The 25,605-nt window shown below is 31.9% G+C and overlaps 3 protein-coding genes and 1 pseudogene across 3 annotated transcripts; all 4 read right to left on the reverse strand.

The window, feature by feature from the left end:
* Positions 1–3,609: 3,609 nt before the first annotated feature.
* On the reverse strand, positions 3,610–6,193 carry LOC127088162 (B3 domain-containing protein At3g19184). The gene is made up of 4 exons (XM_051029083.1): positions 5,960–6,193; positions 5,630–5,794; positions 4,139–4,345; positions 3,610–3,913 (listed from the first exon to the last, which is right to left on the reverse strand). Exons 1-4 carry the CDS (start codon positions 6,191–6,193, stop codon positions 3,866–3,868), a joined length of 654 nt encoding a protein of 217 aa, XP_050885040.1. The 3' UTR covers positions 3,610–3,865.
* Positions 6,194–7,579: 1,386 nt separating this feature from the next.
* Positions 7,580–10,837, reverse strand: LOC127088161 (B3 domain-containing protein At3g19184). The gene is made up of 5 exons (XM_051029082.1): positions 10,562–10,837; positions 10,435–10,478; positions 10,178–10,346; positions 8,164–8,370; positions 7,580–7,884 (listed from the first exon to the last, which is right to left on the reverse strand). The coding sequence occupies exons 1-5, from the start codon at positions 10,793–10,795 to the stop codon at positions 7,831–7,833; spliced, it is 708 nt and encodes a 235-aa protein (XP_050885039.1). The 5' UTR covers positions 10,796–10,837; the 3' UTR covers positions 7,580–7,830.
* Positions 10,838–11,477: 640 nt separating this feature from the next.
* On the reverse strand, positions 11,478–14,918 carry LOC127079136 (uncharacterized; annotated as a pseudogene).
* Positions 14,919–20,699: 5,781 nt separating this feature from the next.
* LOC127088158 (uncharacterized) lies at positions 20,700–22,937 on the reverse strand. Its single transcript, XM_051029078.1, has 6 exons — positions 22,460–22,937; positions 22,251–22,379; positions 21,987–22,151; positions 21,408–21,713; positions 20,909–21,042; positions 20,700–20,802 (listed from the first exon to the last, which is right to left on the reverse strand). The coding sequence occupies exons 1-6, from the start codon at positions 22,736–22,738 to the stop codon at positions 20,778–20,780; spliced, it is 1,038 nt and encodes a 345-aa protein (XP_050885035.1). The 5' UTR covers positions 22,739–22,937; the 3' UTR covers positions 20,700–20,777.
* Positions 22,938–25,605: the final 2,668 nt, after the last annotated feature.

Genomic DNA, 25,605 nt, shown 5'->3' on the forward strand with positions numbered 1-25,605 from the left:
TTCTTCCACTTATAAATGCCCAAGTCTTCACATTCCTAACTAATACGGGACTTTCTCAAACTACTCACACTTGTAATTCTTTTTCAAGACTCCCCCTTAAGTGTGAGTCTATTTACAATGTTCCCCCTCGAGTAGAAACTCTTTTATCTACATACACTTGTACTATCTACATACACTTGTACCATCTACATACACTTGTACCGTCGTTGACACTTTTCAATGGACACCTCCTACCCAATAGAGAATTTCGATACAAATAAATTGATCCCTTTACTCGAATCAAAGACTTATAATATCAATGTTAAGACTATTTCGGGGATCAAAACAAAAGAACGTTTTATTTTAATAATTTCAATAATTTCTCACAAATATTTAATATGCCACATTAATAAAGAGAATAAGGTTATATCCTAAAATGCCACAAAAGAGTATGGAATATTCACTTGTAAATTTTAAGAAAATAATATTTAAACAAATTTATTCTCAGTTAAATAAGAGAATAATATAAAAATAAACCATATGAATAGTGTTCAAAAGGTTAATAAATAATTAAAATAAATAAATTAGAATGTTTCTTTTTTATTATTATTATTATTATTATTATTATTATTATTATTATTTAATTTAAAAACAAACCTCTATGATAATAGACCCACGTGAATACACTGCAGCAATAACTTCGATAAGCCATGTGACTTCTTAGGTTTACTTCTTAGTGGACTCCTATATTTACGGCTGTAATTTGGAATATTCCGTTTGTTACGCTTTGGAATTTAACTGATGCCAAATCAAATTAAATAATAATAATTCAATAAAAATAAAACCACATGGATTTGAACTAACTCATTATTAGAAAAATATTTGTGAAGCATTAAACAAAATTAATAGTTAGTGTCTAATGAAGCTCTGATACCGATAGATAAATTTATCTTATCATAGATATATAATATATTTAATTAATTAACAATAATATTGTGTATCTTGTAGAGTTGTTTACTCCATTGATTCAAAGAAAGAAAATAATCCGAGGAGAAGCGTACTACCTTATTTTTTTATGATTGGCTCCTAGGATTAATTTACTTTTAATTTGATGGGATAGTTAAAATTTATAACCATCATATAAGGATAGAGATCTCTCAACAAATTAATTATAAAGAACAACACAATCCATCCGAGTTTGTTCAACAATAAAACCAATATAATATTCATTAATTATTATAGAATGCAATAATTAAAGTAAATAATTGATAGAATATTAATTTTAATTAATTAATTATAATTATCCATAATAAAATCCAACAATCTTTCACTTGAATGACTTTAATTAATCATTAAAACACAAGAATAAAAGGATTAGAATATCAATTATTTGTTAGAGTACCTTTAATCAAATTAGTGTAAGAAGGTAGAAATTGTATGGGATAGGAAAACAAATAATAATTAAATACATACATTTCATTTCATATAAGAATAATGAAGGTGGATTATTATAATTAAATAAAAGAGTTTATAATCTAGGATGGTCCAAGCAACTTAAATCCTTTAAGAGGTGTGATTATAGAATTTGACATCATCTCATATACATTTGATTAGAATAAGAATAATAATTAAGCAATTAAATATAATAATTTAGACTCTCATTAATCCAGTATCTCAAATAACTTAACCAACCTCATATTTGATATCATGCTGATGAAAAACTACAATAGTTAAGCCTTTTGGTTAGTGGATATACAAACATGTTTTCGGGTCCTGCTCCATCTCATTTACTCATTTTTGTCAAATATAAAAAATAATTAATATTAATTAATGTATGGATGATTAAGATTAGAGCAACATGAAAAACATGAGAGAGAATCAGGAGAGGATCTGTGTCCACTTATTTGAGTATGAAATTCAAGAATTTTCTCTCCGGTAGAGGTAGCTTGTAAAAGTATGTTTAACACCATTTCAAGAATAGCTCCTCATATCATCATAAATGCTAAGTCGGAAATAGAATTTCGGTTGTTAGGGCAACTTTCACAATTAAAATTAGAATAACTAATGACCTAAAGTTAATCAAATTTTTTATAAGTCAATATATAATCTATGATTCCCTCCAAGTATCACACGACCTTATTAACGATTTTCCAATGATACATATTTAGTCACTGAAGTGTCTCCCTAATACAGTAATTGCAAACGCAATTTATGAAAGATTACACACTTGAGCATTCATTAAATTGCCAACACCAGAAGCATAAGAGACTTTAACCATTTCAATGGTTTCTTTATCATTTTTTAATGTATAAATCATCATGAAAAATTCCATAACCAACAACTATAGATTTAAAGCAAACAACTGTATTTTCATAACCAACGCATTTATCCAAAGCTAAAACGAAAAATTAAAAATTCTTCTCATGAAAGTTACATAAACCACATCTTTCAAAATCAAAACACACCAAAAAATTAAAAGTAAAGAAACAAATCATATTCCCACGACATATACTCATACTAACTCAACTTCGGCATCATTAGATTTCCTCAGTTTTCTGATCCTCTTGTTTCTCAAGTTTTCATTTTAAAAAAAAGCATTCATCCATCTTATATTTATCGGAAAATTTGCAATTCCCTTTAAAGAACTCAGCCTTAAAAGGTTTCTTTTTAGGTTCAAAATGTTGGGTGATTTTCCCTTTTTTCTTCTCTTCAGGCCGGAATTTTGCTCGATGATAGTTCTTATTATTTTAGAATCAAGTAGGTCATTAAAATTATCTTTAATTGCTATGTAATTCTATTTTAAAAAATAATTATAATTTTTTTTATTTAATAATTTTTTATTATATTTTTATTAATATAATTAAACAAATACACATAGGCACTCGCGTCTACCCTTAACACCTGCTCTTAACTTTCAAAAACATGCATCATAGGCATTGACATGACACTAATGCATGAGTCAGAAACCATAGTGCATATGTCTCTTAACTTTAAAAAACATGCACCAAAGACATTAATATCACACTAATGCATGGGCCAGAAAGCATAGTGCATATGTTTAATTTAGAGTGCGTGCGTAAGTAGTACTGACGCATCTTTTCTGTGACAAAAAAAATATTTAAAAAATTATTAATTTAATAAATAATTTAAAATATTAATTATTTGAGTTTTAAAAAAAATAAAAAATTAACTCAACCTTTCCTCAACATTGAGTATATATTTTTATTGTTTTTTAATTCTTTTCAATTCTTGTAATTTAAGTTCAAAACTGTTTACTTTCTCTTTAAACTTTCAATTCAAAGCATTATTTTTGCATTCTATTAACTTACTTGCCAACTCACTTTTCAAATATTTTCATTTTTCTAATTTATTTAGTTTTCTTTCTTCATAAATGATTGGATTTTTAAAACCTCCTACTAAACAAAAATGAACTCAACCTCTAAATTCAAAAACATCTTTAAAGCACCCATATAAAAACACGAATTTAGAAAGACTTGAGTTTTAAATATGTTTTCACGGTTATTATAAATTTGCTTATCTTTGAAACTTAACCTTGTATTAATTACAGAACTATTACTTCCGTTTATTTAATATATTTAAATTATTTAATATATTTAAAAAATATAAATATTTAAAAAATAAATTATCTTTTATAAATTAGACGGAAGAAATAATAAATAATAATAATAATGTGTCCAATACACAAAATGCGATCAGAGTGACCATGCCGACACCGGACAAATCTTACATTACCGCCTCCGCCTAACATTGCTAACTATCTAGTTGATCAGCAGAAGTGAGTTGTTACTCAAGAGGATGCATTTTATAATTTGGTTATAATACCTACATTAATTTTTCAGCCTCCAATCTCCAACTTCACTGCAACTCACTCGAGATCTTCACCCTTTGAAGGGTTCACTCTAATAATGTACACCTGGAAGAAAATTTTAGTAACCACACAATTCAATGAGCAAAACACCAGAATGTTTATGAGCAATAGCAAAACCTCTATTAGCCACATGCTTTGCATATAACATTCATCTTCTTTTTCTGATTTTCTTAACACTCATGAACACCATTACCATGAACAAAATAATAAATATGGTGGATGTGTTAAACACCAAGGCATGAATGAGCAAACAAATCAAAATGTAGTCACCTTGAACGTAGTGCGATTAACTAATTCAAAAATTAAAGCGTCCCCGTCAGCAAGTTTATGAGCAATGGCAAAACGTCTCGATCCAGCGCTTAGTCCTTTTTTTTGAGCCAAAAATGTAGTTCGATACTCATCTCCATCCTCATCAATTAAAGTCATGAACTCGTCCTGTTCTGGAAGATTTTGCTTGCAGAAATGAACTGGAAGACCCTGTTGTAAAGAATTGCCAAAATGATTAATCAATTATTAAGAATGACATAATTTTATTTGCGTTAAGTTGTGAAAGCATCCTAGATATTCCCGTTGGAGTGAGACCCATTCATTATATTGGGGACAACTTGTTGGAGGATTAGAACTAGAAAATAAGAAATGATCAGCATGGCCCAACCTTGCGCATACAGCTGACACAAGCCCCATCCTTGCACAAGTGGTTTTGACAAGTCTATAACAGGACACTCTTTGATTTATAAACCTCCAAAGTTCTCCTTAACCACACAATCAAAACATAAAACATACATACGACCTCTGACATATTTCAAAATGTTTTAAGAAAAATATTTGAGAAAACATGGGAAAAATAATTACTATAGAATATCATCTGGATTTAAATGTTTCTAAACTGATATCTTTAAAACTTAAACTAGGCTTAGACTAATAAAACATGAGAAATAACATACAAGTGTGAAACAAACTTTAAGAACCAAAACACATTGATGTAAAAATAATCAGACTACAACATCATAATTCTTGTTGCTGATATTGTTCAGTCATAGTTAATTTCAAGTTGACTCAAGTCTGATTCCATGATTCATACTTTTTTCCCCAAAGGCTTCGTTAGAGAATCAGCTGACTTGTTCACAAAATCTCATTCTCCTAATCGCTTCCGAACTTTAGTTTCCAAACTCAAGTTGTTTGCAGCTCCACCTACTTGAGTTTGAGGAGGTGTTACTATATGTTATGATTATCTAGTTATTGTAAGACTTATGCGTAATTATTCTATTTGTTCTTTGTCTGTAATTCTATCTTATAAATAGGAGTGTTTGCTTGTACTTTATTGATATATCAAATACACAAATATATAACAAGGTATCAAACTTTTATTCATTGGATTTGAAAATGAGTAACGGTTGATTTGTTACTGCCGAAGAGAGAATGCTCACATTAATAAACTGATGCCAAGCTACCCCAACAACTTCCATTGAAAAACATTAAACACATTAACTAAATCACCATCTATACATATAACAAAATGAAAAGATGCGCCCAATCAAGCAAAGCCCCAATTTGTGTGAAAGGACATGCTTGTTGTAGTGAAGATACATTAACATGAAAAATAAGCAACACCAATCACAATCATACGTCTATTTGAAAAACCTGGTAATAAACCCTAAATTTGCAATGATGCAGACCCGTTTCCATAAGAGAAATCAATAGCCATAATAATTTAAAAAGTGAACTTGAATCCACAAAATGACATGATAGAATAGAAATTACCAGCCAGAATCCACCAGTGATATGAGATTGACGTATTGTCTTAATAAAAATTGGATGCTTCGAGTTTAATTCGGACTGCAACTTCTCCGCCTTGTACAACGCTTCCACTCGGGCTTCTTCGGAAGCATATACACGCGAATAATCAGTATACATATTATAACCCCTCTACAAAAAAAAATTAACCAAAAATAAAAATGCGAGCCCACAGAAACTATAGAGTACTAGTTAGGGCAAAAAAAAAACCTTGAAACCTGTGAGAAAAATGAAATTAGGTTAAAGAGTGAGATTGATGGAAGAAAAGAAGAAAGGAAGGTAGGCAGGCTTAGTTACTTCTTTGTAAACGGGAGCGGGCAGGTTGGCGATACGGCCGGATCTTCTGACAACAACAAGCTGCTTCTCGGAGGTGCGAGGTTTAGACGGCGAGGGTTTTGAAATGGGAGAAGATAATTTGCGAAGGAATTGAGAAAGCTGAGTGAGATTGAGAGCCTCCATTCTCTTCCGATTCTCTTCCATTCTTTTGCGACGGCTATCTTCGTATGATGATGCCACCATTTTCAACACCATTTTGATTTTGATTTCACAGGACTTAGTTCAAAGGTTTCGTTTTGGTGCTCTGTGAAATTAAAATGGCTTTGCTTTCTCTCCCTCACCACTATATTTATGTATAAGTGTAAAAAGAAATCTATTGGATGTTATTTCAAAAATATTCTATGTATAGTGTAATGAAAAATCATTGCATAATCAATTATGTATATTTATGACATATAAATATAGAAAAATGTTATTCTCACTATATACCTAATACAATATTTTACTGAACAGTAAAATATTATAATAATGTATTATTTAAAAAATATGTTTTAATTATTATTTAGACATTTATTAATCTATTTTATAATTTTTTTTTAAACAATTTCATAATTTATATTAATCTTCTTTTGTGGATATTCTAAATTATATTTAGAGAAAATCTAGTTTTTTATTACTCAATTTTATAATTTTGTTAATTAAATTTTTATTTTTCATTAATTAATTTTGATTTATCATTAAACATTATTTTTAATATCAAATTATTTAAACTAACTTAATCATTTCATTAACCAATTTTTTATATTTAATTAACCAATTTCTAAGTCACTTTGTTCATTGGTACTATTCATAAATATATATTTTTATTTTAAAAATACACTGTAGATATAAATCTGGATTTTATATTCAAAACTTTACTTTCTCTTTAATCTTTCAAGTCAAAGCATTGTTTTTGCATTCTATTAACTTACTTGCCATCTTACTTTTCAAATAATTTTCAATGTTTGAATTTATTTAGTTTATTTAGTTTTCTCTCACTATAAATGATTGAATTTTTAAATCCTACCAACTAAAACTATTCAACCTTTATGCGTTGGAAAAGATCCCCTCCGGTGTGAATTTGACCGGAGGAGCAGCAGTATCCATCTAGACCCTTGAATTTCACTGTACACATATTTCATGGAGAGAATCAACTATGCATTACAGTACATTGTTTTAAATTCTTTTTAAAATTCCGGTTATTTAAATTTAAAACAATTTCCTTTTCTCTTACATCTTTCAAATTAAACCTATATACTTGCATTCTTTCTTACCCGCAAATCATTTTCAATTTCCGAATTTAAAACTCATGTATTTTACATTTCAAGTTATTTCAATTCAGTCATTTTTTCAATTAAACACAAATTATCCTTTAATTTTTTTAAACTAACTTCAACAATAAAATCTAAATCAAATTCAAAAACATTTTTAAACCACCCCTATATAAACATGATTCTACCTGTTCGAATTTTCGCATTCATACTGATTAAAAATTTACTATAAATTTGCAACCTTAAAAAGAATAAATTTATAGAAATTTGAGATTTTTAAATCTGTTTTCAAGGCTATTATAAATTTGCATATCTTTGAAAAAATGGAAGCTACCGTTAAACTTATACTTGTATTAATTATAGAACTACTAAATAATAATGTTTCCAATACACAAAATGCGATCACAAAGTGACCATGCCGACAACGGACAAATCTTAAACTACCGCCTTCACCTAACATTGCTAACTATATAGTTGATCAGCAGAAGTGACCCAAGTTGTTACTCAAGAGGATGCATTTTATAATTTGGTTATAATAGCTACATTAATTTTACAGCCTCCAATCTCCAACTTCACTGCAATTCACTCGAGCTCTTCATCCTCTGAAGGACTGCCATTCACTCTAATAATGTACACCTGCGAGAAAATTTAAGCAACCACACAATGCAATCATTAATATGTTTGGAATAGCATGATTGCTAACTACATGAATGCCCAAACAATCAGAATCTTTATGAGCAATAGCAAAACCTCTATTAGCCACATGCTTTGCATATAACATTCATCTTCTTTTTCTGATTTTCTTAACACTCATGAATGGTCTCATGAACACCATTACCATGAACAAAATAATAGATATGGTGGATGTGTTAAACACCAAGGCATGAATGAGCAAACAAATCAAAATGTAGTAACCTTGAATGTAGTGCGATTAACTAATTCAAAAATTAAAGCGTCCCCGTCAGCAAGTTTATGAGCAATGGCAAAACCTCTCCATCCAGCGCTAAGTCCTGTTTTATAAGCCAAAAATGTAGTTGAAGACTCATCTCCATCCTCATCAACCAAGGTCATCACTTCGTCCTGTTTTGGAAGGTTTTGCTTGCAGAAATGAACTGGAAGACCCTGTTGTCAAGAATTGCCAAAATGATTAATCAATCACTAAGTATGACGTAATTTTATTGCATAAGTTGTGAAAGCATCCTAGATATCCCGTGGGAGTGAGACCCATTCATTATATTGGGGACAACTTGTTGGAGGACTAGAACTAGAAAATAAGAAATGATCAGCATCGCCCAACTTGTGCATACAACTGACATAAGCCCAATCCTTGCACAAGTGGTTTATAAGTCTATAACAGGGCACTCTTTGATTAATATGTATACCTCCAAAGTGCTCCTTAACCACACAATCAAAAACATGAAACATACATACGACCTCCTACATATTTCAAAATGTTTTAAGAAAAATATTTGAGAAAACATGGGAAAAATAATTACTATAGAATATCATCTGGATTTAAATGTTTCAAAACTGATATCTTTAAAACTTAAACTAGGCTTAGACTAATAAAGCATGTGACACAACATACAAGTGTGAAACAAACTTTAAGAACCAAAACACATTGATGTAAAAATAATCAGACTACAACATCATAATTCTTGTTGCTGACATTGTTTAGTCAGAGTTACTTTCAAATTGACTTAAGTTTGACTCCATGTTTCATACTTTTTCCCAAAGAATTCGCTAGAGAATCAGACAAACACACTTTGTATAATCAACGGGTCGGAGATAATTCCAACTTAAGTTAACTACATAACATATCTCACGATTGACTACGTCTACTTTTCTCATTAAGTAAAAGTGTTATTAATTGTAGTGACTAATGCAGATTGCTAATCAAAATCACTTCTAATGATGGAGGAGTAGGAGCAAATAATCTAATACAAGTGGGTTTCTAATAAAATTCTTAACAGCAGAAAACCATGCAATTGTGCGTGCATAAGGGTATTGATCAATATTAATGTAAACATTAAAAATCCTCTTCTCTATGTATAGGACTCTTAATGCTATCAATAACTAGTTTTAAACCCCTACTAACACATTAGACAATTGTTTAAATCAAATCATACATTGGATAATGAAGAAAAATTCCCAAGTTGATAAAACGAATGTAGTCAGCAATATTGAAAATAGTAGTCAGCAATATTGAAAATATGAAGAAAAAAGAAATTTGACTTTGAAAAGCTCAATTGAAATTCACTTGGTAAAGGGTAGTATAGATTTTCAAAATACTGTAAAAAGGAAGAAAATGTAATGTGAACTAATGTATCTAGTCTAGATTATTTGAGAAATGAAACTTCTTGAAAAGAAGTCGTAGAATGATAGTGTGATACACAATTTGAATTGGATTGTCATTATTATGTAATCTTATTTGACACACCAAATTTTATATTTTCAAGAAGTTTTCTTTTCATCCTTACATTCATTCACATTTAAATTCATTCCACCCTTGAAATTAATACTCCATTTTCATTGATAACTTTGATGAGACGTCCAACTTTTATTAATGGAACTTGAAAAAGAGTAACGGTTGATTTGTAACAGCCAAAGAGAGAATGCTCACATTAATAAACTGAGGTCAAGTTACCCCCAACAACTTCCATTGAAAAACATTAAACACAATAACTAAATCACCATCTATACATATAACAAAATGAAAAGATACACTCAATCAAGCAAAGCCCCAATTTTTGTGAAAGGACATAGCTTGTTGTAATGAACATACATTAACATGAAAAATAAGCAACGCAAATCACAAACATACGTCTATTTCAAAAACCTGGTAATAAACCCTAAATTTGCAATGATAGTTTAAAAAGTGAACTTGAATCAACAAAAAACGAAAAGTGCTTAATAGAATAGAAATTACCAGCCAGAATCCACCAGTGACATGAGATTGGAGCATTGTCTTAATAAAAATTGGATGCGGCGAGTTTAATTCAGACTGCAACTTCTCCGCCTTGTTCAATGCTTCCGCTCGAGCTTCATCGGAAGCATACACACGCTTCGAATAATCCCTATACATATTATAACCTCCTCTACAAAAAATAAAATAAGAAATCAACTAAAAATAAAAATGTGAATCCACAGAAACTATAAAGTACTAGTTAGGGCAAAAGAAAGAACCTCGAAGATCTATTTCCAGACATCATATCGCAATCAATAAGAACCTGCGGAAAAAATGAAATAAGGTTAGAGAGTGAGATCGATGGATGGAAGAAAAGAAGTAATGAAGGTAGGTAGGGTTAGTTACTTCTTTGTAAACAGGAGCAGGCTGGTTGGCGACACGGCCGGATCTTCGAACAGCGACGAGCTCTTTCTTGACGGTGCGAGATTTGGACGGCGAGGGTTTTGAAATGGGGGAAGATGATTTGTGAAGGGATTGAGAGAGCTGAGTGAGATTGAGAGCCTCCATCCTCTTCCGATTCTCTTCCATTCTTTTGCGACGGCTATCTTCGTATGATGATGCCACCATTTTTGCCACCATTTTGGTTTTGATTTCACAGAACTCAGTTCTAAGGTTTCGTTTTTGTGCTCTGTGAAATCAAAATGGCTTTGCTTTACTCGTCGACCGTTGCGTTCTCACTCTCTTCCTCGACACTATATTTATATATGATATTCAAAATAGAAAAAAGATGAGTAGTGGAAATTATTTGAAAGTATTCTATCTATAGTTTACTGAAAATTCAATGCATAATCAAATGTATATATCATATCATTAAATACTTTTTCATTTTCTTTCTAAATGTCATTTTTTTACTTTTTACATATATAAAAAAAAAAGTTAATTATCATCGTCACTTTTTATACAATAACTCATATTTTACCTATAATATTCTTAATTATTTACTACATTCAATTTACTTTCATAAAAAGTTAATTCTTTTCTAAAAATATGTTTTTTATAGTGCATTTTTTAAAAGGTAATGCTAATTTGTGTTCTAAGAATATAAGTTAAAAAATTTAATTATAGAAAATTTGTATTGAAGACAATAATAAAAAAAATTACTTCTATATTTTTATATGATCCATGCATAATTTCCAAGACAATATTTTCATTTAGTTCTTAATCCAAATTTAACTCAAAGTTGCAGGTAAAAGAGGGTATGAAGTTTTACTAATCTGGGAAAAACGGATACACTTAGAAGTACTGATAGTAAAATATTCCACTAATATCTTATCAATCCCAAGTTCTTCAACCAGAGTAATACATCCACAAGCCTCTCAAGGTTTTGGGTTTATAACCTAACTCCGTTTTAACTTTCTCGCATGAATACTACCATGGATGCCTTAAGTAATACACTCTATGACCCAATGTCAAAGCATAAAAAAGAGAACAAGGAATATAATATTCTTTATTTTCGTTTAAAAACTATCGCTTGCTTGCGTGAAAATCTTTGTAACCCAGATACTTCTCATTAGACGTGTGTTCGGTGATCATATGTGTTTCATATATATATATATATATATATATATATATATATATATATATATATATATATATATATATATATATATATATATATATATATATATATATATATATATATTAAAACTGTAGAAAGAGCTTACTGGTGGACTGATGATATGTAACTTTCCTGTGATTCCAGAGACCAATACTAACAACCACGCATAAGCTTCAATCACTCACAAAGGGATACTAGACATTGGTTTTCTAGTATCAGTGATCACAACAGCCAAATCAAAAACTTGATTAAACGATGCATTTCAGCCGTTAATAGACACCTCTCCCAAATTTTCCCTTTTCTATAGCAACAATGTGCCCCTCTACCACATCATCAACATAACTGAACAAAAATTTATCACTTCCATTGTCAATGTAACCAAGTAATCAACCATTAAATCGTTCTACCAGCTGAAACAAAAATCAAACATTTCATACTTCCATTTACATGTTTAAAAACACCGAAAATCTACCGCTCTAAAGAAGATTGTGTTAAGAGTTTCAAACTCTAAACCTAACATTTTTAAGGATATGTTTGGTTCAAATGAGAGGAGGGGAGGTATTTTAATGGAGGAAAGGAAGGGGAGAAGAGGTGAGGGATTTTTTTATTATATATATGATTGGTTCAAAAAGAGGAGAGGAGAGGGGAAGAGAAGAAGGGGGATGTGAGAGATTTTATTAATAACTTACATTTTTATCTTTATGATCTTATATAACTTATATGATATTTAAAGATGAAAAATTCATTAAAAAAAAATTCGACAATAAAATTTATAATATTTAGTGATTATAAAAGTCATAACTTGCCACATAACATTAAAAATATTGAGTACATTTGATTCTTATTATAACTCTTCGACACAAATTAAACTATAGTAATCAATTTGGGATTAATTACTATACACTGTCAGTGTAAAAAAATTTACATCATCGGTTCATCACCATCACCCGTTTGTATTACTTTATAGATTTTTAAAATAAAAGTCAAACTTCTTTTAATATCCAACGTCTATAATTAACTGACGGTGTAAAACCCTTTTACACTGTCAGTGTATTTCAATTAATCTCAATTTGAAATACATAAAATCACTTATTATTGAATAAAAAATAAATAAAATGTTTAAAATTTGATATAAAAAAATAGATAACAAAAATAGAAAATACCTAACATAAATAAACATAAAAATAAAAAATTATAAGATAAAACAAAATATTGCAGTGATTATAGTTTATATTAAAGACAAAAATAAAAATAAAAATTAATTTGAAGGTGAATAATAGTTATAATAAGTTGATGGAAGAAATAAATAAAAAATTACATATAAGAGAAGTAGGAACACAAAAGAAAATAATAATTTTAAAATATTAAAATAAAACTGAAGATATTTTAATAAATATAATAATTTATTAAATGCCAAAACTCATATATTCTCCCCTCCCCTTCAAATCTCTCCGATTTAGGGAGAGCAAAAAGTGTGATTCGGAGGGATAAATAGTAGTTATAATAAGTTGATGGAAGAAATAAATAAAAAATTACATATAAGAGAAGTAGGAACACAAAAGAAAATAATAATTTTAAAATATTAAAATAAAACTGAAGATATTTTAATAAATATAATAATTTATTAAATGCCAAAACTCATATATTCTCCCCTCCCCTTCAAATCTCTCCGATTTAGGGAGAGCAAAAAGTGTGATTCGGAGGGATAAATAGTAGTTATAATAAGTTGATGGAAGAAATAAATAAAAAATTACATATAAGAGAAGTAGGAACACAAAAGAAAATAATAATTTTAAAATATTAAAATAAAACTGAAGATATTTTAATAAATATAATAATTTATTAAATGCCAAAACTCATATATTCTCCCCTCCCCTTCAAATCTCTCCGATTTAGGGAGAGCAAAAAGTGTGATTCGGAGGGATAAATAGTAGTTATAATAAGTTGATGGAAGAAATAAATAAAAAATTACATATAAGAGAAGTAGGAACACAAAAGAAAATAATAATTTTAAAATATTAAAATAAAACTGAAGATATTTTAATAAATATAATAATTTATTAAATGCCAAAACTCATATATTCTCCCCTCCCCTTCAAATCTCTCCGATTTAGGGAGAGCAAAAAGTGTGATTCGGAGGGATATTGTCCAACTCTCCTTAGAGAACTCCAAATCTAAAAATCTTATTGTCTTAGAAATCCAGTTTCAAAATTAATATATAACTGAAACAAAACACACTAAAGAAAGGAAACAGTACAATATTCGCAACAACATTTCCTGCAGTGACTTTGCTAGGTCCATAAATAACCCTGGGATAAAGAATTGTGATAGGTACACCCTTTGAAGCAGCTTGATGTGCAATTTTATCGGTGGTAACCTTTGATTTCTTTGATGAACCTAAATTTGGAATTAGAATTTTTGACATACAAAAAATCAATCAAAATCACAAAATCAAGAAGAAGAAAACAAATCCAACTATTGATATGTTGTACTTGATTCTCATTAAAAATAACCGTGTCAGTTGGTCCAATAGCGAAAAGACGACAAAGTACATATGAGATTCTCCAATGTGTTTGTTTGCTCCAATGCCTTCAATATATTCTCCAAACCTTCAACGTTGACCTAATTTGAAAGAAAAACCATTGAACTAATTTAACAGAATAACATAATAAATGAGAGTTTAAGACGAGGGAAAATATTACAATGATGAATTTAGAGGAATCAGGAAGCCAAGGCTCGACAAGAGCGATGAGATGGAAGACGGCGAAGCAGTCTGGCAAGGCGAATTAGAAGTGAGGAAAAAATCGGCGATGTCGCCGAAGACGATTTCAGAAGTATGAGGAAGTGCGACAAGATAGATGGTGTGTCTAACGAGGACCTTAACGGAGTAACCTTATCGGTGGAGAGCGTGACTTAGCTTTCCACCAAGATAACCGAAAGCATCGGTCAATGGCGACTCTCTTCTCCTTGCCAACTTAGTGTCTATCACATGTATATCAGACGTGGCCAAGGCAACAAGTCAGTATTTTTAATGAGTCATCCGACTTTCACGTGTTCTTCTCCCTCGTTAAGAGAAGCACCTATCTTTGTCACCTGATAGGACGAGGGGCCTATTTGAATCTCCTTCAAGTGCTTTGTGGGCATGAGCCCTTCAATGTCCACACCTAATATAGGATTCCAACAATCAAGGTCTTCATTTGGAATTTCCGAAAGGGGGCTCCAACAAGGGCAAGCGATTTCCTCTCTATCACCAGGTTATTCTAATAGTATTCTTGAGCGATCTTCTGGTCTTCTCGAATTGTACTAACTCACCCTCAAAGTTGTGGGTACTTCAGGACTAAGTACAAGATGGAAATATATGCCTCTATCGATGGTGGGTCAGCCTAGGATGATATTATAGGATGATATTATAGGACAACATGGTGTCCACAATGAGGTAACTGATGTAAATCTCCTTAGCGTCAGTGCCCTTGCCACACATAGTCTATAGGGTCACACGGCCCCTTACTTGCACATGTTTTCCTCATAATCCAATTAACAAGCCATTAAACATTTGGACGTCGTTAGGATTAAGTTGTGATATTTCGAAAGCGTCCCCCAACAAGACGTCAATAGAGCTCCAAGGATCTATCAAGACTCACTTGATATCCAAGTTTCCATGTTGCAAAGTGATGGCTGATCTGCTGTCGCACACGGGTCAAAACGAGTAATTAGAAAACTGTAATTTAGCGGAAGCGACAACTCGAGTATCGTATCGCAAGGATTCTTGTATTATTATTAACCTGATGAAATCGATTTAAGGGGGATTTATGTTTTAGTGGTCGATTTAGAAAACAAAGCAAAAAAAGTGATTAAAAAAGTGATTATAAAATAAGTCAATCTACTGTTTTCGGTTTCCGATTAATCACTGGTTTTTACCTACCAATTCCCTAAGTGGCTTCGATCTCTATTCGATTCAAATTCGATTGACAAGCGCAATAGATATATGACAGATTTATATTCCTATATTCCGAATTAAACAAACGGATAAATACAATCGTGAATTAAGCAAACACGATTTACAAACGCAATTTAACAACAAAGCGACGAAAACGGCGATTAATAGTTAGGAATGCAATCATATGAATTTAATTAAAACCATTCCACAAAATATAGATTAAGCAAATGAAATTTCATATAATAGAATTGAAAGAGAACGAAATTAAATTGATAAAATAAAAACCTCAAAGCCTTGGAAATTCGGTTACAGCAGATTGACTCTAGAAGATTGTACCAGAAAGTGTTGTCCCTAGATCTCACCCAGAACCAGAGCAGGATGCCTGCTCTGATACCAATTAAAATTCTGGTATCAGATATGAGATGTTGAAGGTAATGTCACGACACTAATATCTGAGTAACACAAACAGAAGAAAGATATAGAATGATAATGCAAGAGACACAAGCAATTGTTAACCCAGTTCGGTGCAACTCACCTACGTCTGGGGGCTACCAAGCCAGGAAGGAAATTCACTAAAATAGAATCAGTTCAAGGACTCTCCGTACACTTCAACAAGTTACAGTCTTTCTCACCTAATCTCTACTCGTGCAATTTCTACCTAAGCACTCTTAGATATGAGAACCCACTCACTTCCCTACAATCACACCTGTGATTTTAAACAACAATCCCTTGAGAAAAGAAAACACTTTTCAATAACACACACTTGATTTTACTTCACAGTTTCAATCAAGTAGACACACTCTTGATCTTGCTTAACAGTTTTGATCAAGAAGACACACACACTTGACCTTGCTTCACAGCTTTAATCAAGTAGACACACACTCTTGCTTAACAGCTTTAGAGTGACAAATTACAACCACAAATCAGACCAATTCAATCATCTAAGGATGACTTGAATGGCTTACAAGTCTTACGACTAAACAAGACACAAACCCTAGCTCTCTCTATATATTTCGCTCAGTATTGGTTGTGTGTTCAATCAGGTTCTCCAAGTCCCTTTATATAGAAGCTTTCAGTTGGGCTTGGACATCTTGAAAAACCTAAACTATTTTCCAATCAAATCTTCTCTTGACAGCTGGTTAGATCTCCTTGGAAAATAAGTAAATCAGGTTGTAATCAATGATTGAATGCGCCTGCAAATCAGATCTTCAACCATACATAGATTGCCATTAATTGCGCAATCACATAACACCAGACATTCACACTGAATGTTCTGTGTATAGGATGTCATGACATCGAGTCTGACATTCTGGAACAATCCTGCATAATTCCATAATTCCTTTTATAATTTCCAGCAGGTACAAAACATCAGATGTCATGACATCGTGTATGACATCTTGAAACAATCCTGCATGATCATGTTTTCCATTTAAACTCCAGCAGGTACACATCATCAGATGCCATGTCATTATGACATTCTGAAACAATCTTGCATGATCATGTTCTTGAACTCCAGCAGGTACACATGATATCTTATGTTAAGACACCACACATAACATCTTGTGAACACTCTTTCTTTTACCAAAATTGCTGCCAACACTAAGAACCAACACCATCAATTCATGGTCACAAGTATTTCATTACTGTACTGGATGACCGTAGTCAATTTACTTGGATCATTCTCTGGTAATGTAGTCTAAAGTTACTACGCTTGTTCAAAGGTTCATTTTAATGATTGAAAAATAACATAATTGCAATGTCAAAATTGTTAGGACAAATAATTGACCCAAGTTCCTCATGCCTGAATTCTATGCTTCCAAAGGAATTTAGCATCAAACAAGTTGTGTTGAAACCCTCCAACAAAATGGGAGGGTTGAAAGAAAATACAACATATAATGAATGTAGGATGAGCCTTATTGTTTCACTCAAACTGCCTAAACAATTTTGGTCTTATGCTGTCACACATGCTACATACATCATCAACTAGATTCCTAATGTTACCCTTCAAAATAAATCACCATTTTACCTTAGTTTTGGAATTAATCCTAACCTGAATGAAATGATTTTTTTTGGATTAATGTTATGCATCCACTATTCAAAGCCATAGAACAAAGCTTGACCCTCGAGCAAGAAAAGGTGTTTTCTTGGGTTACAAGCCAAATGTCAAAGGAGTGGTTTTGTTAGATTTGAATACCAAAGCTATTTTCATGTCAAGACATGTTACACATCATGACTATATATTACCTTATCATAACCGAAACCAACAACCATAATGGACATATTACTCAAAAAATAACTGACACCATGATGTAGAAGTCACACCTGATTCAATCAGCAACCATAGCCAAACTCAATCCAAAAATCCTGATCAAAGTCAATCCACAACAATTATTACACATGACCTTGACGATCAATTCATTCATGACAGATACACAAATTCACAGATTCACAACCTTGACGAAAACCAAATACCTGAACCACAAAATCTGAGAAGATCAAATGGATTCACTCATAAGCCAAGCCATTTATCTTATTATGTATGTAGTCTCTCGAAGTAATTAGTTAATCCTACATCTTCAGGTATTCTTTATCCTATTGAGCATTTTTATTCCTTGAATAAATTATCTGTTTCACAACAACACTTTGCTCTTTCTGTGATTGCAAATATTGAACCAACAAGTTACAAGGAAGCAAACAAACATAAGTGTTGGATCAAGGCCATAAATTCTGAACTACATACCTTGAAACTCAACAAGAGCTGGGTTTTTGTTAACCCGCCACCAAATGTTAAACCTATTGGTAGCAAATGAGTTTATAAAGTGAAGTATAAATCAGAAGGGACTGTTGAGAGACACATGGCTAGACTAGTAGCCAAACGATATGATCAAGTGGAAGGGCTTCATTTCTTTGACACCTTCTCACCAGTTGCAAATATCACCACAGTGAGAACACTACTTGCTTTAGCATCCATCAACTCTTGGTATTTACATCACTTAGATATAAACAATGTCTTCTTGCATGAAGACTTACATGAACAAGTGTATATGTCAGTTCCTCAAGGTGTTACAAGTCCCTAACAAAATCAAGTGTGCAATATACTAAAGTCATTATATGAATTGAAACAGGCCAAGAGAAAATGGTATGAGAGGTTAACAAGTTTCCTAATCACTCAAGGATATAAACAATACACATATGATCATAATCATTCATTCTCCACAAAGGAACTTGCTTCACTACAGTTTTAGTGTATGTGGATGATGTAATTCTAACCGACAACAGTCTGGAAAAATTTGAGAGAATCAAATTTGCACTTAGTGATGAGTTTAAAATCAAGGATCTTGGAAGACTCAAATATTTCGTAGGCATAGAAGTTGCACACTATAAGGTTGAAATCAACATATGCCAAAGTACTGCTTGGATCTCTTAAAAGACATAAGTCTCCTTGGTTATAAACCTGCAACAACTCCTATTGATCCATGTGTGAAACTACATCAAGATTCATCCGTTACACTTAACAACTACCAAACTCGATATCAACTTTGCAACATAACATGTCGAGTTGTGAAATACCTCAAAGGATCACCTGGAAGAGGTATTGTATTCATAAGATATTCTAACCCTCAAATACTTAGCTTCATATATGTAGATTAGACAAGGTGTATTGATACTCGAAGGTCAAGTTCAGGTTATTGTTTTTTCATTGGATCATCGTTGATTTCTTGGAGAGCAAAGAAACAACAAACACTTTCGATGAGCTCATCAGAAGCAGAATACCAGGCGTTATCTTTTGCTAGTTGTGAAGTCCAGTGACTGATTTACTTATTACGTGGCTTAGGTTTTCAATGCAGCAAATCTTTTGTGATCTATTGTGACAACTAGAGCACCATTCACATTGCAGCTAATGCAATCTTCCACAAAAGTACAAAACACCTTGAGATTGATGGCGATTTTGTACGAGAAAAACTCATGCAAGGCCCCTTCAAGTTGCTTCCTATTAAATCACAAGCTCAGCTTTAATTCTTTTATATCCAAACTTAACATGCATAACATATACCACGTTAAACTTGAGGGAGGATTTTAAAACTATCAATAATAAAACTTAGAGCACAAGTCAGTGAAGTTACACCATTGATAAGTTGTAACAATGCTTATCACACAATTTATGGTTGGTTATTGAGTTATGATTGCTTGATGAGTTACATACATTATTAGGATCAGTTATAGAATCTAGCAGAAATAAATACCAACCATAACTAACTTGTAAACTAAATTTAATGAAAAGTTTTTTCAATTTTCTTCTTCTTTATTAAATTCTCTTTCTTTCTTCATCTTCAATATACTCATTCAAAACTTCAAGACATATAACTTACTTTTTTTTCTTTCTTAAATTGCAAATCTCCCCGCTAATAATTTTTTTAATTAAATTAAAGATTTAATTATTTATTTATCTTTTTTTTTTAATTTTAATCCTGAGACTAATTTTTAATGACATCTAATGATGTGTTATTGACACATTTACCATATTTAATAAAAACAAAATAAGTTATTCTATTTAAATAATTACAAAATTAAATTAAATAAAAAAAAAACAAAAAACAAATTCATCATCTTCTTCAATACACTCATAATCTTCATCCTCTTCAACAAACTCAAAGTTTTATAAAAAAATAAAACTAAAAAAATTACTAAAACTCAAATTGAAACTTTCATCTCTTCAACAAACTCAAAATTGAAATTAAAACCTAAAATCAAAATTAAAAACTCAATGCCTCCAAAATCAAAATATGCAACAAAAGTATTATCATAAATAAAAATGTATTCATATTTATCATTCTAGACCCATCAGTAACGATTTCACTACCACATTTTTTTTTAAAACTGAGTTTGTAGAAGAGGAGGAAGAATTTGGATAGATGAAGAATATGGATCAAAACCAAAAAAATATTAAAAAAATAGAATGACCAAAATTAAAATTAAGCCTAAATAAATTAAAGAGAAAGAAATTACTATATGTCTTCCGCAACTCAATCCGCAACTCAATGAACTCAGACACCAAATGGATTTTTTTAATCTTTTTCAATCCCAACAAGTCTGAACAAAGACAAAAAAATGTTATTGTTTTTGCCGTTGCTATGTTATTGATCCGGTAAAAAGTGATACTCTTAGAAGTCCTGGTAGTAGAATATTCCACTAATACCTTATTAATCCCAAGTTCTTCAACCAGAGTAGTACCTCGGCAAGCCCTTCTCTAAGGCTTCTGGGTTTATAATCTAGCTCCATTATAGCTTTCTCGCAAGAATACTCCCACTGATGTCTTAAACAATACACCGTCTGATTCAATGTCAAAGCACACAAATGAGAACAAGGACTTTATTTTTGTTTAAAAACTATCACTTGCTTTGTCATGTTATGAAATCAAATAGATAGCCAAAATGTTTATTAACTTATATTTTATTACCGCTATTAGGAAGGATAATCATGAAACCTAGAAAGATTTTTTTGTTTGTTTTGTAATTTGATCTTACAGCAATTTTAATTCAGAAAAATTTGTCAGACAAACAATTTCTGATAAGAATAACGTATGTATATGATTGGATGCATGAAAATCTTGGTAACGCGGGCACTTTCGATCAAATGTGTGTTCGGTGGTCATGTGTGTTTCATAGATAAATATCAAAACTCTATAAGGGGCTTACCGGTGGACTGATGATAGGTAACTTTCCAGTGATTCGAGAGAGCAACACTGAGAACCACCCATATGCTTCAATCACCCACAAAGGGATACTAAACATTGGTTTTCTAGTACTAGTGATCACAGCAGCCATATCAAAAACTTGATTAAACGATGCAATTTCACCTGTCAATAGATACCTCTCCCCAATTTTCCCCTTTTTCATAGCTGCAATGTGCCCCGCTACCACATCATCAACATGACTGAACGAAAATTTATCCTTTCCATTGCCAACGTAACCAGGTAATCGACCATTAAAACGTTCTACCAGCTGACAAATAAAAAGAAACAAAAATCAAACATTTCATACTCCCAAATAGATGTTTAAAAAATATGAAAATCTACCACTATTGCGCTACAATATGGTTCTACTATGCAGCTGCTGCAGATGATCACAATTAGAACTCGAAACGTAACAGTCCTATTGTGAATTATCGAACTGTCCTTACAGAACTCCAAACCTAAAAATCCTATTGTCATAGATGATCCAATTTCAAAATTAACATAGGACGAAACAAAACAAAGGAGAGAAAGGAAACAGTACCATATTTGCAACAGCGTTTCCTGCAGTGACTTTGCCAGGTCCATAAATAACCCCAGGATAAACAATCGTGATCGGCACACCATCGGAGGCAGCTTGACGTGCAATTTTATCGGTGGTAACCTTTGATTTCTCATATTCTGTGCAGAAAAATTTCTCATGATGAACCTAAATTTCGAATTAGAATTTTAGAGAAACAAAAAATCAATCCCAATCACAACATCAAGAAGAAAAACAAAAAAAATATCAAGTATTGATTTGTTGTACTTGATTCTCATCAGCAACAGCTCCGTCAGTTGGTCCGAGAGCGAAAAACGACGACGTATATATGAGTTTCTCCACCGTGTTTGTTTGCTTCAGTGCCTTCAACATATTCTTCAAACCTTCAACGTTGACCTAATTTGAAAGAAAAATGATTGAACTGAATTAACTGAATAACATAATTAATGAGATATTATGATGAGGGAAAGTCTTACGGAGGTGAATTTAGATGGATCGGGAAGCCACGGCTCGACAACAGCGGCGAGGTGGAAGACGACGGAGCAGTCAGGCAAGGCGGAGAGAAGTGAGGAAAAGTCAGTGATGTCGCCGTAGACGATTTCGGAAGTAGGAGGAAGTGCGGAAAGATCGCTGGTGCGTCTGACGAGGACCTTAACGGAGTAACCTTGACGGTGGAGAGCGTGACAGAGCTTTCCGCCAAGGTAACCGGAAGCACCGGTCACTAAAATTTTCTTCATTCCTTCTTCACCCTCCATTTACTAGAAATCAAAGTTTCAGTTTCAGAAGTTATCTTCTTTGTTCAACGCTTCAACATTGTTTCAAACAAGATAAATAAATTCCGGTGCTACTAGCTAAAGTCGGTATCCCCTACATCGAGATCTTCCCCCAAGTTGTTGGGAATAAATCTCAATCAGAGATTCGGTCTCTCTTATTGTCCCTCTAAAAAAATTAAACAAATTTCATCTAAAAATATTACTCCATCCTTTCAAAATAATTTCATTTTATGTATATTAAAAATGTAATAAATAAATAAAAAAATAGTATTTTTATCAAGTATTTGAATTATTATAAATTAAAAATTAAAAATTAAATATTGATCAAATAACATAATTAAAAGATAAACATTAAAATGATATTGAAAAACTAAAATATAAGATAAATGATTTTATAAAATACGGTAATTATCTTAAAAAAGAGAAGATAATTTTTATTTTTTCAAAAAATTAAATTAAATTGATAGACTAAAGTTTAATGGAATAAAGTTAAATATAATAAATATTTTTTCTATTATTTAAATATTTTGTATAATTTTTGAATAAATAAATTATATTTTTATTGTATGCACATCTAATTGAAAAAAATATACAAGTTAAAGGATTTAATCAAATATATTTAATAATATTTTGTTATCATCACTCCCTATATTATTTACTTAATCATTTTATTGATTTTTTTTAAAATAACCATTAATTTTAATTTAAATTCCCAAATAACCTATTTTTCAAAAAAAATAAAAAAAATAATCACCTTTTATAATTGATGTGGCGCATCCAATAAAGCTATAGAGGAGGCGCCGGTAGCCTTGACGCATGCTCCCAATGGTGGACAACTTATGCGTCACATGCATTGGCGCATGCATACATTACATAGTGTATGCGTCAATGCATGTGGCGCATGGACCTATAATTTTTTTAAAATTTAAATGATAAGTTTAAATATAAATAAAAAATACTGAAAATAAAAATTATATATATAAAAATCAAAAATTACACGGAATTAACAAGAAATTCAATGAACCGTCCGATTGAAACGCCCCCATGTTCCACATCCAGGTGCGTTAGTCTGTCTTCGAGGTCTCCCACGATTTTCCTGAGGTGTTTGGGATCTTTGAGTGCTGACATGATCCAATGGTGGCTGCTGTGAAGGTCTGGTGGAAGGTCCAACAATATTTGATAGATGTGTCATCATTTGTTCCCAATAGTTGGGGGGTTCTCGCCAACTGCGCTTCCGTAATTGAGTTCGGTGCCCATGTTCTTGTAGTTTGGTCGTTGTGGTTTGATGAATTGCAGACGATATGGTTGTCCGAATAGGGACATTGAATCGGTTTGGAAACGAATCAATGGTTCAAGGGGTGTACTATAGTCAAACAATGGTTGGGAGTTGTGGCGATGAGATGTTTGGGTGGTCATTGGTGGGGGACTACGATGACATGAATTGTATGAATCATCTGGGCTATAGACTGTTGTGGTGACTGTGTATGGTTGTTGGTGGGTAGGGTTTGATTCTTGGTTTTGAGGTTGGGTGTATGGCATGAATGGGTTGCGAAGTTGGGTATTTGGTTGTTAGGTGTATATGGTAGGTTGATGGTGTGAGGTTGGTCGTTGGGTTTGGGTGGTTTGACATTGTTCTTGGACGGGAGCTTGTTATTGGGCGTATGATGACGAAGCTAGTTGCGTGGATCAATCAAATACCTTGGCTCAGACACAAATTGTGGCGTTGTAACCGACCTAAACCATGCCATATACTATTGAGTTGGTCTAGCACCATGTATGATTGGTTCGTTTAAGATGTGTTGTTGTTGATTCCTCCAATGACGACACATCTCTTTTGCGAAGTCTCTCCAGTCGGAATATCCCATTGGGCATTAACTCTTTTTTGATGTCAATCTCCCAAACACGTCGGAAGTTCTGGATTTGTTGTTGCATGTCGAACTGCAGTTTTACCCGGTCACTCTAGTGCATCTCCACAATAATGAACCGGATAATTGATGTTTTTGCTATCCAAACTGCAACATCATCATGGTTAACCTGATGATCAAGATCCATATATGGCATCCAGATAAACTGTACAAGAATACGACATGATTAGATGATAAATAATTTGATAATTATTTTTAAATCAAAATAGAGTTGTGTATGAGTATTACATCGTCTGGTCTAATGTGATCCAATAGATTGCGATGGACTACTATAGTGTGTTTCGAACACCTGTTGTAGTTCATCCCTCTAACTAACCACCTAGATAAAAAACATTTGAAAAATATTATTTATAGTTAGTTGTAATATAAAGTCTAATTAATTAGATGGTAAAGTTTTAAACTTACTTTGTTACAAACAGGAATATGAATGACTTCTCGTTTACCGGGGTGGGTGATGGCATTCTTGACCATCCCATGCTTGTAGAAAATATGCGCATGAATAAGACGTACAAGTTTTTTTTTTTTTTTTTTACATTTTTACACATTGTATAGATGAGCCAAAACAGCTGAACCCCAACTATATGTGCTTACCTTATTTATGTTTCGTAACAACGGTAAATACATAATATTTACCGTATTACCAGTACTTTCGGGAAATAAAAAATCACCAAATAAAATCATAATATAACATTGAGCTTTAATTATTTTTTCATACTCGGTAGATTCTTCGGTCAATGTTATACTCACATAATATTGTTTGAGATATCTCAAATTAATACCTTGCCCCATAACTTGACTAGATGTTTCTCCCGCAGTTTGGTCGTCACACAGAGGGGCACCCAACAATTCATTGCAAATAGAGTTATCCTGGTTACCTCTACCATTTACGACCTTACCATCGATATGTAGACCCAACAACATGTA

Source organism: Lathyrus oleraceus, chromosome 5 (genome assembly GCF_024323335.1).
Source record: "Lathyrus oleraceus cultivar Zhongwan6 chromosome 5, CAAS_Psat_ZW6_1.0, whole genome shotgun sequence".
Lineage (NCBI taxonomy): Eukaryota > Viridiplantae > Streptophyta > Magnoliopsida > Fabales > Fabaceae > Lathyrus > Lathyrus oleraceus.

What these genes read in the sequence shown, in the direction of transcription:
- LOC127088162 (XM_051029083.1), bottom strand. Translation starts at nt 6,193, where the DNA reads ATGGTGTTGAAAATGGTGGCATCATCATACGAAGATAGCCGTCGCAAA. An exon ending in CCGCTCCCGTTTACAAAGAA is followed by an intron (nt 5,795 to 5,959) that starts GTAACTAAGCCT and finishes TTTTTTTTGTAG; the next exon opens with AGGGGTTATAATATGTATAC. An exon ending in TTAATCGCACTACGTTCAAG is followed by an intron (nt 3,914 to 4,138) that starts GTGACTACATTT and finishes ATTTTCTTCCAG; the next exon opens with GTGTACATTATTAGAGTGAA.
- LOC127088161 (XM_051029082.1), bottom strand. Translation starts at nt 10,795, where the DNA reads ATGGTGGCAAAAATGGTGGCATCATCATACGAAGATAGCCGTCGCAAA. An exon ending in CTGCTCCTGTTTACAAAGAA is followed by an intron (nt 10,479 to 10,561) that starts GTAACTAACCCT and finishes TTTTTTCCGCAG; the next exon opens with GTTCTTATTGATTGCGATAT. An exon ending in TCACTGGTGGATTCTGGCTG is followed by an intron (nt 8,371 to 10,177) that starts GTAATTTCTATT and finishes TCTTGACAACAG; the next exon opens with GGTCTTCCAGTTCATTTCTG.
- LOC127088158 (XM_051029078.1), bottom strand. Translation starts at nt 22,738, where the DNA reads ATGGAGGGTGAAGAAGGAATGAAGAAAATTTTAGTGACCGGTGCTTCC. An exon ending in ATCCATCTAAATTCACCTCC is followed by an intron (nt 22,380 to 22,459) that starts GTAAGACTTTCC and finishes CTTTCAAATTAG; the next exon opens with GTCAACGTTGAAGGTTTGAA. An exon ending in CTGTTGCTGATGAGAATCAA is followed by an intron (nt 22,152 to 22,250) that starts GTACAACAAATC and finishes TTCGAAATTTAG; the next exon opens with GTTCATCATGAGAAATTTTT.